This window comes from Saimiri boliviensis, chromosome 5 (assembly GCF_048565385.1).
Source record: "Saimiri boliviensis isolate mSaiBol1 chromosome 5, mSaiBol1.pri, whole genome shotgun sequence".
Lineage (NCBI taxonomy): Eukaryota > Metazoa > Chordata > Mammalia > Primates > Cebidae > Saimiri > Saimiri boliviensis.
Window position 1 is genome coordinate 43,227,376 of NC_133453.1, and position 17,468 is coordinate 43,244,843.

General features: G+C 41.0%; 1 protein-coding gene across 3 annotated transcripts in view; it reads left to right on the top strand.

Moving 5' to 3' along the window:
• The first annotated feature begins 14,708 nt into the window (after positions 1-14,708).
• The window catches only part of BOLL (boule homolog, RNA binding protein), a 57,103-nt gene continuing 54,343 nt past the window's right edge, over positions 14,709-17,468 (top strand). For 2 of the 3 annotated variants that reach the window (XM_039469843.2, XM_039469845.2), the window contains exon 1: positions 14,709-14,931. In XM_039469843.2, the coding sequence (XP_039325777.1) occupies positions 14,911-14,931 (21 nt within the window). In that variant the 5' untranslated portion in view covers positions 14,709-14,910. Of the gene's footprint in view, positions 14,932-15,550; positions 15,821-17,468 lie in introns of those variants that run through there. The other variant, XM_039469844.2, reaches the window with a different exon arrangement.

Sequence of the window (17,468 nt, forward strand, 5' to 3'; positions counted from 1 at the left end):
AGGAGTAGCCACTCCTTCAGATCTGGAACCACTCACATTAACCAGGACAACCTCTTCTCTTAACAACAGCATGACCTTTATGTCATCAACATGGACCATCAACATGACTGATTCATTAGTGCGTGAGAAAACACATTTTTCATCTCATTCACATATGTGTAAGAAAAATATTTTTGTATTGAGACAGGTCTCCTGTTAAGTTAAAAGATGCATTGCATGTATTCAAAGAAAAGGACATACAGCATTTTCAGTTGAGTTGCATGCGTCTTTATATTTGGTCATAGTCCTCCCCAGTACACATGGTAATCATTTTGCTTTGCTAGCTCAAGAAAACAGAATTTGTAGAGTAATTTGTAGAGTGAATATTAGAGTAAATACATACAAGTCAATAACAGGTAAGAAAAACTTGATCTATGACCTCTTTGAAATTCAAGTTTTTTCTTGAAATTTATTCGTCACTTATATTAGAAATTAAATATGAAATCTCAGTAACTAAAACATAAAAATCAACTTATTTCAAATAACAAGTAAAGTGTACTCCGTGATAACAGTCCTACAAAAATGAGAAGTTATGAATTGCTTATAATAGGTCTAGATTCCCCAGTTTAATAAATCTTTAAAGTACTGAAAGGCAATAAATCTAAGAAATCTTTAATTACAGCCGATGTTCTTCAGTGCCTGATTACTGCTGCTTCTTTCAGAGGTTTAGAAACCTCTACTGTCTGTAGGAGAGCAGAATGCCTGGGCCTCTGTCCATTAACACCAATCCCTCAGGAATTACCCCATGAAGACCCTGGGCTAAGACACTATCAGGAGCTCCAGGCCAATCATCTGCTAGTTGTCTGTATTACGCATGGCAAAGGTCTTTTAAAAATAGACAGTGTTGATTTATTTTCTATGTATTAACTTACTTTGACATGGATCCTGGAGTTGGAGCTCATGTCATGGGTTTTTTCCCTACTGACACAGAAGCCAGAAGCACTTATGAAAAGTACCACTGAAATGGCATAATAAGGCCTCCACAAAAATGTGTTTGCCTGTTTTATCTGACAACCAGGATCTTTTCAAGGTACAAAGTTATGACAGAAAACTTTTCAAACCAGATATATACTCCATGCCTGACATTTTCAATGCATAAGTGAATATACAATAGGTTCCTCCTCCCTTCCAGCCCCCAAATCCCAGGTACATTCCCCAAATCTAAATCACCTACATGATTGTGTTTGGGTTTTTATCCTTCAACTTATACCAAGGTATGAAGTTTATTAATGCTTTTTAATGTCATAAGGCCCATTGGAAGAAACTACTACAGAGTCGTAATTCTTTTTCTAATGCACTTCTTTTCTCCACTCATAATGTATATGACTCTTATGCCTATTTTATAGACCTTATTGATATGCCTTTGTTCTAGTCTACCTTAAACCTTTTGGGAGGAAGAAGCAGAGTGCAATATTTGAATAAATACAAAATCAAAATCCATGTTTTACATTAAAATATAGGACAAAAGTATAGTTTCTTTCATAAGTCCTTTTTTTCAGAGTTAGTTTTCAGGTATATAGTTCTTTTATTAAGCACAATATGAAGTTTGTCTGCTTTACAAAATGAGGAGCTAGTAAAAGTGAACCTTTTCTTTCAAAAAAAAGAAAGAAAGAAACATTTGAGGCCAAATGTCTGGTGAAAGCTAGCTTGCCAGCGTTTGTTCTGTCATTAACCCCTGTGAGAATCCCGCAGTTCCCACTCTCACTAAGTCATATAGGTCACCATGGATACAACTGCCTCTTCTCAGCCCACAGTAGAGGAGCAACAGCTGTTGAACCACACTTGGGACTTTTGCCATTCACTGTTCTATATAAATTGTACTGGTGAAACAATTCAGATAATCTTACAATTGTTTTTGAAATTTTGTTTAAGTATGTCGTAGGAAACATCCAAAATACTAGACAACAATAAAGGACTGAAATTTAACTTGTGAAACGGAATAACGAGTAAGAAGCACGTATATTTTGTGTAATAAGAGGCTACAGCACTTTCTTCAAATTTTGGCCTAACCAAAATGAAATTTCAATCACTAAACTGATAGCTGCAGATAAAATCTATTTGGAAGATTCTTTGAAAAGCAAATACTTAAACTCAGGGCAAAAAAGCACAAAACAGTACTATTTTATACTAGAATTTATAAAGGAAGGAATACATTTTCTGATTTGTGATGATCATCATATTTCTCATCAACACATTGATGTAAATTCTAAAATTCAGAAAAATAAAATAGTTAAAATAAAATTTTACCCTTCTGCCTACCATAATTTTCCTATGTTCAGAATATGGATTAAAGGGATTTTACTTTTGTTTGTTTTCTGAAAATGTTATGAGATGGTCTGTGATCTGTGATTGAAACAAAAAATAAGATCAAAAGGAGTGTCTTTATATTTAACACCCAGTGGATAAAAAAATAACATTTATTTATTGATAAAAAGCAGCATACACAATGTATTTCCTCTTATTTCTCATCTTAATTCTCACCACCCACCAATCATTAATAGCATTCACTAGTGTGACCACACAGAAACACTTCATTAACACTCTTTGTCATAAAGCAGATCTTTATACTCTGGGGAATGTTTACTGATCCTCTCTCAAGGAGGGTTATACATCCTCATCCCATTGACAGTGGGCTCAGCTACATGACTTGTATGACTTGCTTTGACCAGTGGAATAGACCCCTTCTAAGCAGAAGCTTTAAAAGCCAGTATAAATTTAACTGTGATCTCTTGTTCTAAGCCTTGAGATTAATTGTTCACCAGATAGTGGCTGAATCCTGAGTGAAAGTGGCATGGAGCAGAGCTGAAACCAATCTGTAATAGACATGTAACATGAGCAAGAAAGTATCCTTTGTTGTAAACCCCTAGGATTTGATGGTCATTCGTTACTATAATATAATCTAGCCTTTGCTGAGTGATAGAGATATGTAAGTTTACTGAAGCCCTATGCTTTCCACAACCATGCTTTTAATTCATATGGCTGGATATTGTTAGATTTTTATATAACCAGTAAATATTTCTGGCATCTAGTAAACTGGTACAAACTAAAAACTTTTATATATACAATAAAATTGCAAAGAGTGATTTCCATTTCTGTGACCTATTTTTCTCATTGATCTCTTTACTGCAAACTGTGTAAGCCCCAATTTTGCCTTTCTTATTAGGTTTAGAAATCACAGCATAATGAGATTATATGCATGCTTTTCCGGTACAATTTGTTCTTATCTTCTTTTGCCTGTCTTGGACATATCTTCCCTCTTCTGCCCACATCAACCCTCCCCACTCGTTGCATGGTAACTCAAGTTAACATTCATCTGTGTGTGTGTGTGTGTGTGTGTGTGTGTGTGTGTGTAAACAAAGTATATTTTGTCATTGTTTAACCAAAAAAATGAGGTAGAGCGATAATATTATACATACTTGATATGGTTTGGATGTGCCCCACCCAAATCTCATCTTCAATTGTAGTTCCCATGATCCCCACTTGTTGTCGGAGGGATGAGGTGGAGATAACTGAACCATGGGGGCAGTTTCCCCAGTCCTGTCCTCATGATAGTTCTCACAAGATCTGATGATTTTATAAAGGGCTTTCCCCTTCAATGGGTGCTCATTCGCTCACATTCCTGCCACCCTGTGAAAAAGAATATGTTTGCCTCCACTTCCACCATGATTATGAATTTCCTGAGGCCTCCCCAGCAATGCTGAACTGTGATCAATTACACCTTTTTTTCATTATAAATTACCAGTCTCAGTAGTATCTTTGAAGCAATGTGAAAACAGACTCATACAGTACACTGATACAGGTAGAGTGGGGTGCTGCTATAAGGATACCCAAAAATGTGGAAGTCACTTTGAAACTAGGTAATAGGCAGAGATTAGAACAGTTTAGAGCATGCAAAAAGAAGACAGGAAAATGTAAGAAAGTTTGGAACTTCCTAGAAACTTGGAGGGCTCAGAAGACAGGAAGATTTGGGAAAGATTGGAACTTCCTAGAGACTTGAATAGCTTTGACCAAAATGCTGATAATGATATGGACAATAAAGTACAGGCTGAGGTGGTTTCAAATGGAGATAAGCAACTTATTGGGAACTAGAGTAAATGTCACTCTTGCTATGCAAAGAGACTGGTGGCATTTTGCCCCATCCTAGAGATCCATGGAACTTTGAACTTGAGAGAGATCTGAAATTGGAAATTATGTTTAAAAGGAAAGCAGAGCATAAAAGACTGGAAAATTTGCAGCCTGACAATGCAGTAGAAAAGAAAAACCCGTTTTCTGGAAAGAAATTCAAGCCCACTGCATAACTTTGCATAAGTAATGAGAAGCCAAATGCTAATTGCCAAGACAATGGGGAAAATGTCCCCAGGGCATATCAGAGACCTCTGCAGCAGCCCCTTCCATTGCAGGCCTGGAAGTCTAGGAGGAAAAAATGGTTTAATGGGCCAGGCCCAGGGTCCCCCTGTGTGCAGTCTAGGGACTTGGTTCCCTGCATCCCAGCTGCTTTAGCCATGGCTAAAAGAGGCCATGGTACAGCTTGGGCCATTGCTTCAGAGGATGTAAGCCCCAAGTCTGGGTGACTTCCATATGGTACTGAGCCTGTGGGTTCACAGAAGTCAATACTTGAGGTTTCAGAACCTCCACCTAGATTTCAGAGGATGTATGGAAACCCCTAGATGTCCAGGCAGAAGTTTGCTGCAGGGGCAGAGCCCTATGGAGAACCTCTGGTAGGGCAGTGCAAAAGAGAAATGTGGGGTTGGAGCCCCCACAAAGAATCCCAAGAGGGTTACTGCCTAGTGGAGCTGTGAGAAGAGGGCCACTGTCCTCCAGACCCCAGAATGGTAGATCCACCTACCGTTTGCACCATGCACCTGAAAAAGCCACAGACACTAAATGTCAGCCTGTGAAAGCAGCCAGGAGGGGGTGCTGTACCCTGCAAAGCCACAGAGGCCAAGCTGTCCAAGGTCATGGGAACCAATCTCTTGCATCAGTGTGCCATGGATGTGAGATGTGGAGTCAAAGGAGATAATTTGAGAACTTTAAGGCTTAATGACTGCTCTATTGGATTCTGGACTTGCATGGGGCCTGTAGCCCCTTCATTTTGGCCAATTTCTCCCATTTGGAACAGGTGTATTTACCCAATGCCTATACCCTCATTGTATCTAAGAAGTAACTAAACTTGCTTTTGGTTTTACAGGCTCATAGGAGGAAGGGACTTGCCTTGTCTCAGATGATACTTTGGACTTGGACTTTTGAGTTAATGCTGAAGTGAGCTGAGATTCTGGAGAACTGTTGGAAAGGCATGATTGTATTTTGAACTGGGAGGACACGAGATTTGGAAGGAGCCAGGGGTGGAATGATATTGTTTGGCTATGTCCCAACCCAAATCTCAGCTTGCATTGTAGTTCCTATAATTCCCATATGTCGTGGGAGGGACCAGGTGCAGATACTTGAATCATGGGGATAGTTTCCCCCATCCTGTTCTCACTGTAATGAGTTAGTTCTCACAAAATCTGATGGTTTTATAAGGGTCCTACCCCCTTATTGGGTATTCATTCATTCTCCTTCCTGCTACCCTGTGAAGAAAGACATGTTTGCTTTCCCTTCCACCATGACTGTGAGTTTCCTGAGGCCTCCCAAGCCATGCTGAACTGTGAGTCAATTAAACCTCTTTCCTTTATAAAATACCCAGTCACAGAATCTTTGCAGCAACATGAGAACAGACTAATACAATACTGCATCTTTCTTTTTTCATTCAATAAGAGCTAGTAAAAATCTCACTACCTCTTCTGCAATAGCTACTAATTCATTCTTTTAAATAAGTGCATAATATTTCATGGTGTGAATATATCATAATTCATTCAATCATTGCCCTATTTAAGGTATTCAATTTATTTCTAGTTTTTCACAACTACAAATAATACTGTAAAAATCATTTTTATACACATATTTATGAAGCAAAGGTTTTATTTCTGTAAGATAGACTCCCACGTGTCAAATTTAAGGTCTAGGGGGTATATCTACCTTTAATAGATAATGCGAGATAGCTTTTCCAAAGAGCTACAATACTTAACATTCCACCTTAAAAAGTATTGTAGCTCTCATTAATTTCTGTGACTATTATAGGTATAAAATTCTATTCTATTTTTATTTTAATTTTCACTTTCCAAATTACTAAGCATTGTTTCAAATGTTTCTTGGCCATTTGGTCTTGATCTTCAGTAAATTGTCTACATATGTGCTTTGCCCAATTTCTATTGGATCAAATGACATTTTGTCATGATTTGTCAGAGTTTTGTGGCAAACACAGAGTTACCACATCCAGGCCCTGCTACGATAAAGTACTCAGTCCTCAGCTGTGAGGAGTATGGTTCACAGACAGCCTGCAGCTATTCACTTATTCGAAGTCCACCTCAAATTTGAACCAAGATCATGTTTTTCTTCAGGCAGCCCATGGCCAATGAATAAGTGAAGCAATGATAGCTGAGGGCATGCTCTTCTCTATTTCCACCATCACAGGACTCCACCAACATACATCCTTGCTCCACAGCTCCCGCTTGGCTTTAAGTCAGGTTGTAACAGGTGTGGTGGCTCCTCTTGCTCCTCCCTTTCCCCTAAATATTTTACCTCCCAATCAACCTTTTTCATCCCTAACTCCATATGCTTCCCAGAGAACTCAACCAGTAAATTGTAAATATTATCCTTATTATGTCATCTACATTAATATTTTTCTAAAACAACTCTTTATTAACTATATGGAAACTTTTGCCTACATATTATATTAATTTTCACAGAATCAAGTATGTCTGTCTGTTCTATTAAAATTTTTGTGTCTCCATTATTGATTAAAATGCAGTTTCCACCCCTAGATTGTAGATGTAAATCCTACCTTTTCCTGTGATATTTTTATTGCTTTTTGAAAATATTTATGTATTTGGTCTGTTTGTAATTTATTTCTAAATTTGGTTTATATATTTATGTAAGTGTTTACAAGGGTGTATAAGTGTCAAATAAATTTTTTTAAATAAGATGGGGGTCTATTTTTATTTTCTTCTAGACAAATGTTTATTTGTACCAACACTATTAAGTAATCTGTTGTCTCCTGACTGAATAGAATTATCCTTCTTGTCATATATCACATTTCTACATGTACTTCAGTCTACTTTTGGATTGTCCTGATTCCCATCCAATAACAATCAAGTTGATTACAGTGACCATGTGTTTTGTTCTAATATCCATTTTCCCTCCATATTGTAGCTAAAGGGATTTATGTAAAGTATAAATCTGACTCCTCACTATTAAACTTTACTGGCTTCTCAATTCCAGCTGAATAGAGTCCAGGCTCTTTGGCACATGTGGCCATGGCTTATATTTACATACGTGGAATCCTCTGCGGCTATACCACTTCTCTTCTTTCACACTCTAGGACGATCAGACTACTTGTGAAGTCCACTGAATACTAAATGCCTTTCATGCTTTCACATCTTGGTTATATGAAATCCCTTTCCCACCTCTCTTCCTTGAACTAACCATTATTCTTTCTTCAAAATTCAGTTCAGACATCATCTTTTCCAGAAAGTGTTTCCAAAACACTCAAGTTACCATTTATTCTCCATTAATACTTTTCATATTTAGTGTACTATATTTACATCTTTTAAGTGTGTCTGCCTTTTTAAGTGTTTACTTCCTCCACCTTCTAGAACAAAACAAAAAAAAAGATCTTGAGAACCAAAAAGGAGCAGATCTTGAGGACCATGCTCTTTTGTAGGAGTTTCCACACATTTTGTTTGCAAATTCTTGTTGGTTTTTGAAGATAATTATTTATGTTTCTATTATTTACTATGTCTCTATATTAGTATTTATGCATATTAAAAACATACACACAAAAAAAGTTTTAAGATGATGAAGATATTAGCTAATGGTGGTATAAGGCCATCACCATTCACAAAATATTTTAAAGTAGTATCTTTAAAAGACATAATATCCATTTAGGATCTTCTGTTGTCTACAGAAGAAGGTGTACATCTACATTCCAAAAAGTCAATTTTGGAGAGCAGACTTCTTATAAAATAATATTGTCATTGTTTTTACTTCATGATGTGGCTGAGATATGCTTATAGTAAGAATAGGAGAACGGTCAGCTCTCTAGTTGTTGAAACGTTCACTAGAATTATCTTTGATTCATGTTCTCTGGAATATTTAAGCCACACATCCATCTTGAGTTAGTTTAACGCAAACTAACACAACATAATTTAAAATTCATTTAACTGGACTCATGGACCAGGCAATGGTCCATGAGCTGCCAACTTCTCCATGTTCTAGAACTCCCAATCTTCCCTCAAAATATCTTTTGATATGTAGATTCCACTCTTAACACTTGCTTGATTCACACATCACCCATGTGTGAATCAAGCAAGTGTTAAGAGTGGAATCTACATATCAAACATCAGCAAAGCTTGATTTACTGCTTATCAATTTAGATAAATAAAAATATGAGCTCCAATGTTTTATTCCCACAACCCTGGGGTACCACTGCTCTTCCTCAATAGTTTAAGAAAAAATATTGAATGCCTGTTATGTGTCATTACAGGGTTAAGTTCATAGTGTACGAAAATGAGTAAGACCTGACATACATCTCTAATCGTCAAAGAAATGCAAATTAAAACTGCAATGAGATATCACCTCACACCTGTTATATGGCTATCATCAAAAAGGTGAAAGATAATAAGTGTTGGTGAGGATATGGAAAAAAGGGAAGCCTAGTTGGTGGAAATGAAAATTAGTACAGTCATTTTGAAAAAAAACTAAAAATATAAAAAACTAAAAATGATCCAGCAATCCCAGTTCTGTCTATATATTCAAAGAAACTGAAATCATTATGTCAAAGAGCTATCTTCACTCACATGTTGAATGCAGTATTATTCACAAAAGCCAAGATATGGAAGCAATCTAAGTATCTATCAACAGATGAAAGGGTAAAGAAAATGTGGTATATGTACACAATGGAAAACTATTCAGTCTTTATAAAAAAGGAAATCTTGTCATTTGCAACAGTATAGGTGTACCTGGAGGGCATTATGTCAAGTGAGATAAGCCAGCCACAGAAAGACAAATGCTGCATGATCTCACTTACATAAAGAATCTTAAAAAGTCAAACTTACAGAAACAGAGAAAGGGAAGACATTGGTCAAAGGGTACGAAATTTTACTTAAATAGAATGAATAAGTTTTACTGATACATTTCAAAATTGCTAAAAAGAGTATATTTTAAATGTTCTCACCACAAGAAAAATGATAAGCAGATGACGTGATGGATATGTTAATTCGCTTGACTTAATTATTCCACAATATATACATATATCAAAATATCACATTATGCCCCATAAACATATAGAACTATGTATTTATAAAATATTATTTATCAATTAAAAAAAGAAAAGAACCATGGAACATCAGAGCTGTTAAAGAACCAACCAGTGAGCTTTTTAGATTCGTCTACCACTGGGATGGCAGAAGCTTCCAAGAGTGAGAACTTACAGTGCGCCAATGAAAAGGAATCTGTTCTCCCATAAATTGCTAATGTGAAAATCGATCAGGAGAAATCAATTAAAATTTAAAATCCACATAGCCATTGAGGGGAAAAAGAACAAAGAAAATGGTTCTCTGGCAATAATTAATTGTTCTTCACTCTTAATCCAGAAGGATGTCATAGTGGTCCAGAAGGACAGCTGTGTTCTAGCCATGAGCTAGCCTGTCTGAAGTACCAAGAAGTCTCCTCATTTTTATCTTATTTAAAAAAAAAAGCAGCCGGGCGCGGTGGCTCAAGCCTGTAATCCCAGCACTTTGGGAGGCTGAGGCGGGTGGATCACGAGGTCAAGAGATCGAGACCATCCTGGTCAACATGGTGAAACCCCGTCTCTACTAAAAATACAAAAAAATTAGCTGGGCATGGTGGCGTGTGCCTGTAATCCCAGCTACTCAGGAGGCTGAGGCAGGAGAACTGCCTGAACCCAGGAGGCGGAGGTTGCGGTGAGCCGAGATCGCACCATTGCACTCCAGCCTGGGTAACAAGAGCGAAACTCTGTCTCAAAAAAAAAAAAAAAAAAAAAAAAAAAAAAGCCACCTGTTACTAAGCATCACAACTAAAACTTTCCTTTACAGGTAAAGATATCCAAAAGTCCTTCCAGAAGTTAGGGGGGGGAAAAGTAAGTATCTGATCTCACTCTACTAATAAGGACTAGAGGATAATCCATCTGGTGAGCCTCTTAATGGTCCAAGTGTCTAAAGTAAGAGTAAAATGGTGGGGGCTTGGATAAAGTGTGTTATGAGGTAAGGCTTATCCGTTCATTTATTCCCTTCTTCTACAAATACTTTCTGAGTTCATACTTTATGCTATGCAGTAGGTTCTATATTGTATATTCTTGTATCTAACTAGTGCTCATACTAAACAGCACAAGTAAATAAATGAACTAATTTTTACCCAAAAAAAATCCAATAAATCAAATACTGTTCTAGTCTTTGTCTCTGTAACACCCTCTCCAAGAGTAAGTGTTGTGTTCCTTGTAGGAGAAAAGATCTGAGCTGTCCTCTTTGCTTCCTTAAGGCAGTTTGTTTTTTTTTTTAAACTCTGTCCCTCACCTCTCCTATTTCAAACATCCAACCATTACAGAGAAAAAGAAAGCACCTACAATCCTCCAAAATGAAACAATATGTTTATAGACCTGGAAACAAGAAAAAAATGAAATGGAAACAAAGGCATCTTCTAACACATATTTTCATGTTATTTTATCCAGCAAGTCAAATCTCTCCCTGGTCTGGGCTATCTCTGTACCTCGCAACTCTTCTACTGCCATGCTTAGCACAATGAATGTATAAACTTTCTACTTACTTAAGTGTTTCTTGCACTAGACCACAGGCTGCCACTAGGTCTTGCTACCAGAGCAAGAACTAGGCCTTAATCATTGCTGTATCCCATGCCATAGCACAAAGCTTCCTCACAGGAGGCACACGATGGTTACCTACATCTATGAACTAGAGAATGCATCCAAAGGGTTTTCAAGAAAATGAGAGCCAGAAGTAGATATCAGGAGCTATAATCTGAAGTTATAAAACTCAAGAGGCAAGAAGGGAAGAACTGCCAGCTAGGAAATACAAGCAAGAAGGGGGGGTTTGGGTAAATCCCTGAAACAAAGACTATGTTCTGAACAGATTGTGTGAAGGAAAAAGATGAGAAACATTGGAAAGTTGGCAGAAAACTTAAGAAAATGGGATATTTAGGTTTGCAATTTGTAATATGCTACACTTTTACGTTTATATTGGTAAACAGCATCTCTAATATGTGAAGTAAGATTTCTGAATGAGTCTCACCAATCCCTCTCCATCATCACCCATGCCCAACAGTCTCAATTCCTCACTGGTATCTCTTTAAGCCTTTCCCAGTGTTTGATTCTCACTCCTATCACCTTTGTTCAGGTCCCCATTATTTTTCACTTGAGTTGTTTTCTCCTCCAAATTCAATTCTCTGTTTCCAGTCTGTGTCCCTCAAAAACTCTTCTTTGATATGAAAATATCTTCCTAAGATTTGGCTCTGATTATACAACTTCCTGGTTCAATCATCTTCAATGGCCCCCTATTTACAAAGGTCTCCAGAATATAATTCTATTTATTGCCACAAAGTATAAGTAACATGGCAGAGTGCAACCTGCCTGAACAACAGAGTCAAATGGAACTAAGTTTTGAAAATGGCATCCACCACTTACTAGCAATGCGACCACGAGAGTCACTTTTGCCTAAGACTCAGGTTTCCAATGAGATAGAGAAAAAGACTAAGAAAAAGAGAGAACTAACACTTAAAAAGTGTGTGGCTAGCCCAGCATTGGGTACATGATACAGGCTCAGCATCTTTCCCTCAATTTTTCTGCCCAGACCAGCACTCCAGGCTTGATGATGCCCCTACCCAGCCCTGGACACTGTGCTCTATGATGTTATTCTCTGTGCTCTCAAAGACTACGGATCATAATTTATAAATCACTTATCCTGTCATGCTTGTATTTTATTTTCTTATAAGTATATTTATTTATAGTTACTGTTTTGAATAATTAGTTTTTTCTACCTTCTAGATTCAAAATTTGAAATTTGAGAACAAAGTTTTGACCTTGTTGATCAAGATTGTCCAACTGGTGGCCCCACACAAATTCATAAACTTTCTCAAAACATTATGAGTTTTTTGTGATTTATTTTTTTAGCTCATCAGCTATCGTTAGGGTTAGTGTATTTTATGTATGGCCCAAGACAATTTTTCTTCTTTCAATGTGGCCCAGGGAAGCCAAAAGATTAGACACCCCTGTTCTTCATCTTCATATCTCCCATATTATATTCCATCACGTACTACATAGAATAGGAACTATTTAAGTGTCTACTAAACTGGGGTTCATTGTATAATTTTATCCAAGTGTCTACTAAACTGGGGTTCATTGTATAATTTTATCCAATCATTGTACGATTTATCCAAGTTTTAAGTTGAAAATTCTTTTTGGTGTAAAAATTAATAGTAAGGAGCAGAATAGAGAATTGCCATACTGAAAATAGAGTATATCCCTATAGTACCCAACACCAGCCTTGAAATACAGTTAGTGTTCCCTAAGTTAATTTTTGTCAGATTAAAAACCTACTGTGGAATATGTTTTTTAAGAGAATGTTGTCCTTGAAAATAAAATGGTTTTAGTCAAAAAATACTTTGTCAAGAGAGGATAGTAACATCTACCCAAATCCATCAACAGTCTTGGGGGGGGAAATGCCCAAAGAAGATCAGTTCTAAAGGGATAGGACAGTAAAATTATCATACTTTGTAATATGAATTTTCATCTAAATAGGTTTGTGTTCTCTATTTCCACAGAGACTTAAACCTGAGAAAATGAGCTTAAATTGCATACAGAAATGTACAATGACATAGGATTCTTTGGGTAAGGCACACAAAAATTGTTTCCCATTTTATTTTGGGTAAATAATATGAAGAGCTAATCTTTGAACAAATTAAAAATTAATATAGTCACTCTTTTTTTAGTTCTATATCTTGAAGGCAAAGTAACCAAAATCAAACTTTTATGGTAATGTATACAATAGTTGTTACTGGCATAACTTTTAACAGTTGTTACTGCTGATTTTTTTTTTTTTATATATGGCAAAATGATTAAGATCAAGAACTGTCGGGGTGGGGGGGGCCCCAGGGTTAAATCTCCTACAGCTTTAGATCATGACGAAATTACCTTCCCTCCAAATCTCTGTTTCATCACATACTATGGCGACAATTGGAGCATCTAACTGAAAGGTAGCTGTGAGAATGAAAAGATTAAATGATGCTGGTCATAAAGCATTGTGCCTGAAACAAAATGAGTACTTGATAAATGGCAGCTATAATAATGGTAATCATTACTATAAGTTTATCCAGTTGTAATCATTTTAGCTACCTACTAGAAATGCATACTCCTTACAAAGCAGTCTTCTTTGATCCAGGCGTGGTGGCGTGGGCCTGCCTGTGGTCCCAGCTACTCAGGAGGCTGAGGTGCGGGGATCACTGGAGCCCGAGAGGTTGAGGTTGAAGTGAGCGAGATGGCGCCACCGCACTGCAGCCTGGGCGGCAGAGGGAGCCTTCGTGTCTACATAGCTAACTGGCCGGGAGGAACGGCTCACGCCTCTAACCCCAACACTTTGGGAGGCCGAGACGGGCAGATTACTTGAGGTCAGGAGTTCAAGCCTAGCCAACATGGTGAAACCCCATCTCCACTAAAAATACAAAAATTAGCTGGGCGTGGTGGCGGGGGCCTGTAAATCTCAGCTACCTGAGACAGGAGAATCGCTTGAACCCGAAGGCGAAGGTTGCAGTGAGCTGAGATGGCACCATTGCACTCCAGCCTGGGCCACAGTGCGAGACTCCGTCTCAAAATTAATAATTAGTTAATTCGTTAATTTAAAAACAAAGCAATCTTCTTTCAAAAGCGATCCCAAGGCTGCTGGAGGCTGGACCCGCTCAGTCGCCCCCTACCGCGCGGGCGGCTTCGTCCCGGACCCCCTTTCGGCGCTGTGCGGCTGCTGGAGGCACTCGGCGGAGCCAGGGCGGGCACCGGAGCCCGACTGGGCCGAGCCGCCGCTCCCGACCGAGCCACCCGCACGGCCCCGCCCGCCCGGCGGGGTGAGTGACGGCGGCAACAGGTGCAGAGCGGCATCCGCGGCTTCTCGGGAGCCCCCGAGTTTGGCGCGTCAGGCCCCGAGGGTCAGTTTGATTCTGGAACTTTCTTCGCTTTACACCCGTCTTCGGAAGTCACCGGTCAATCGGCTTCTTCCACCTCAGTAAAGCCTTAAGGTCACCTCAATCTCTCGAAACCCACCAGTCGCAGAGGCCGACTATTCTCAAGTGGAGGAGAGGGGAAGGCGTGCGGTGCATGGAGCTTTGCCTGACCGCTCGCTCTCTCCTCCCCAGCCGTCTGAGAGCAGGCGACAGGGGTCCTAGAACCGAGCCCTCGCTCCGCACGCCGCACGCCCCGCGCCCGCCACGCTGTGCTGCGCGCTCCGCCCCCGAGGCGCCCCGGCTCGGAGTCCCAGGGCCACAGCCGAAACTCGCCCGCCCGCGCCCCTCTCGGCTTGCGGCGCCCGCCCGCACTGCCGCCTGCCACCCGAGGTGACGCCGTCTGCTCCCGCCCGCCCGCCAGGTGGCAGGTTCAGGGCCTGGGACCGAGCCTGCTCCCCTGCAGCTGCCACCCCCGCCCTCCCCGCCAGGGGGCGAGAGTCCCAGCCAGGACACGCACGCTGCTGCCTTGGCGTGAAGGTGGTTTCAAACTTTAAACTTCGCTTCCCTACCCGTTGTCTCTGAAGAGGTGAGAGGAAGATGGAAACCGAGTCCAGGCCGGTGAGTACGGCGCTCAGGGCCCCAGGGCCCGCGGTCGCTGGGAGAAGGAGCAGTGTGGAGCCCGTCGTCCCTGAGGGCCTGGAAGGGCGAGGTGTCGACCGCGGCGAGAGCCGCCGCCCGCAGGCGCCGTCCGGCTGTGTCGTGGGGTCATGTAGGCGCCGCCACGGGGCCTGGACTGGGTGTAGACGAGCCAGGGGGCCTCAGGCGCCGATGTTTCTGGAGGCGGCGGGCAGCCGGGCACCCGGCGGAGTCCGAGCGGCTAAACCACTTTCCCGCCGAAACTGGGCTCCACGGCGTCTTTGACGCTCCCTCCGGCCGAGCTCTTCTCAGCCGCCCACGGCGAGGAGTCGCCAGGGCGGTCGACGCCTCCACTCCTCGACTGGTCAGCGAGGACCGGAAGGCCTGAGAGACCCGGGGCGGGGGTAGGGGCAGGCTTTAGCCCAGGTGGGACCCGAACATTCTAGCACCGTCTGCGAGCCAGAGCCAGGGCGGACTCGGGGAAGTGAGGGAGGGCGGCCAGGACAGGCCCGAGGGGCAGGGGCAACGTGCCGCCCCGCCCCGCCCCGCCCCGCCCCGCCGCCAGCAGCCAATCAGAGCGCGCCGCACAAGGGTGGGGGCCAGCGGCGCACGAGGCCGGCGGCGGGGTCGGTGCCGTTGACGTTGAGGGTTCCCGCCACTGCTACTGGCGGATTTGCGGGGCAAAATTTCTCGCTGGCTCGCCTTCTTTTCCCTCCCGCACTTTGGTGGGGAGGGGGTGGATCCTCGTGTCGGTCCCCAAGTTCACGATGACCCGAGAGAACTCGAGGAAGTTGTCGCCGCGGCCATTTCTCCCAGTGCCTCAACGTGCTGGCCTCGAAGGGGGAGGAGCGCCGAAGCCATGACTGCGACGGTTAGCCCGCCCTGCTCCTGCTGTCTGCGTTTGCAAAATAGATGCTAGATCTCGAGGTTGATTCTCAAGGGGAGGAGGCGGTGAGGGCACATTGCTTTGGAGGAGACGTTTAATAGACTCTTTAGTGCTGGAAGTTTTAGCAAGCTGAGCCTTCAAACCATACTGTAGTCCCCATCTAAGTGCTTCCGTAACACTTGAGGAATTATTGCTAGTGGCATTTCAGGCTTTCTTTGTTGTTTAACTCAAATATATCACTAATTGGTTTTTTGTTTTTTTTTTTTTGTTTTTTTTTTTTTTTGAGACGGAGTTTCGCTCTTGTTACCCAGGCTGGAGTGCAATGGCGCGATCTCGGCTCACCGCAACCTCCACCTCCTGGGTTCAGGCAATTCTCCTGCCTCAGCCTCCTGAGTAGCTGGGATTACAGGCACGTGCCACTATGCCCGGCTAATTTTTTGTATTTTTAGTAGAGACGGGGTTTCACCATGTTGACCAGGATGGTCTCGATCTCTTGACCTCGTGATCCACCCGCCTCGGCCTCCCAAAGTGCTGGCATTACAAGCTTGAGCCACCGCACCCGGCCTTCACTAATTGGTTTAATGAACTTAGATGTTGCCTTTACCTGAGCCTTGCTATTGCTTAACATTAAAATATTTTGTAGACTGCTATTACACTGTATTTTTTAGCCCTCAGCCCTATTTGGCATATCGTGAGCAGGTCTGTCCTGAAGAAATGATTCACTCATTTGATCATTCAACAGATATCCATTGAGCACCTGCTCTGTACTGTCAGTACTTTAGATGCTGCTGAGAAAAATGCAAAACTTCTACCCTAGTGCATTACATAATAGTGGAAAGAGACAGAAAATAAACATAATAAGTAAATTATATCGTATGTTAGAAAATGATAAGGGAGAAAAATTAAGCAGTTCGAGCCCACAGTAGACCAGGAGCCTTAGAGAGCGGAGGAGAATGAAGTGGATTGAGTGTAAAAGGTTGTTTTTCTTTTCTCAGAGAGTATCCTTTAGTTTCTAAAGATTGGAAATAAAGCACTGTTTACTTCCATTCATTTCATCCCTCTCTCAATGAAACATGATGGGGTTTGTCCCTTACTTAAACTTGAGAACAAATGAGTTCATCTTATTCATCTTATTTTCATTAAGAAAATTTCATGATGATTTTTTTAATTTAGCAAATAGGTGATTTTGACACTGTAAACAAATGGGCATAGAGCTTTTATATTATCTCTAGCCAACATAAAATCAACAGTTGAACAATACTAAGCATCCCAGAATTACCCATTCTGAGCATTATATCCTACTGAGCAAAGTGACTGAAGCCAATAATAACTTCCAAGTGCCCAGAGAGAAAGCTATTAAGATTAGAGCCCCAATTTTTTAAATTGGAAACTACAACATAGTAATTATTAAATGCAGTGGCTTTTCTGTGTTTTAAAAGAAATATTTATGTATTCATCATTGGAAGTACATACTTTCTTAAATGGAGGAGGAAGAGAGCCCATAAGGTCTAGCCTATAGCCCACTTGCCACTGCTGCCCTAGTCATTTCTTTGTACATCTTGCAGAGATTAATTTAGGATTGTGGTTTTATTGGCCAGAGAAGAAAGAGCAGGACAAATTTGAAAAAGAACAA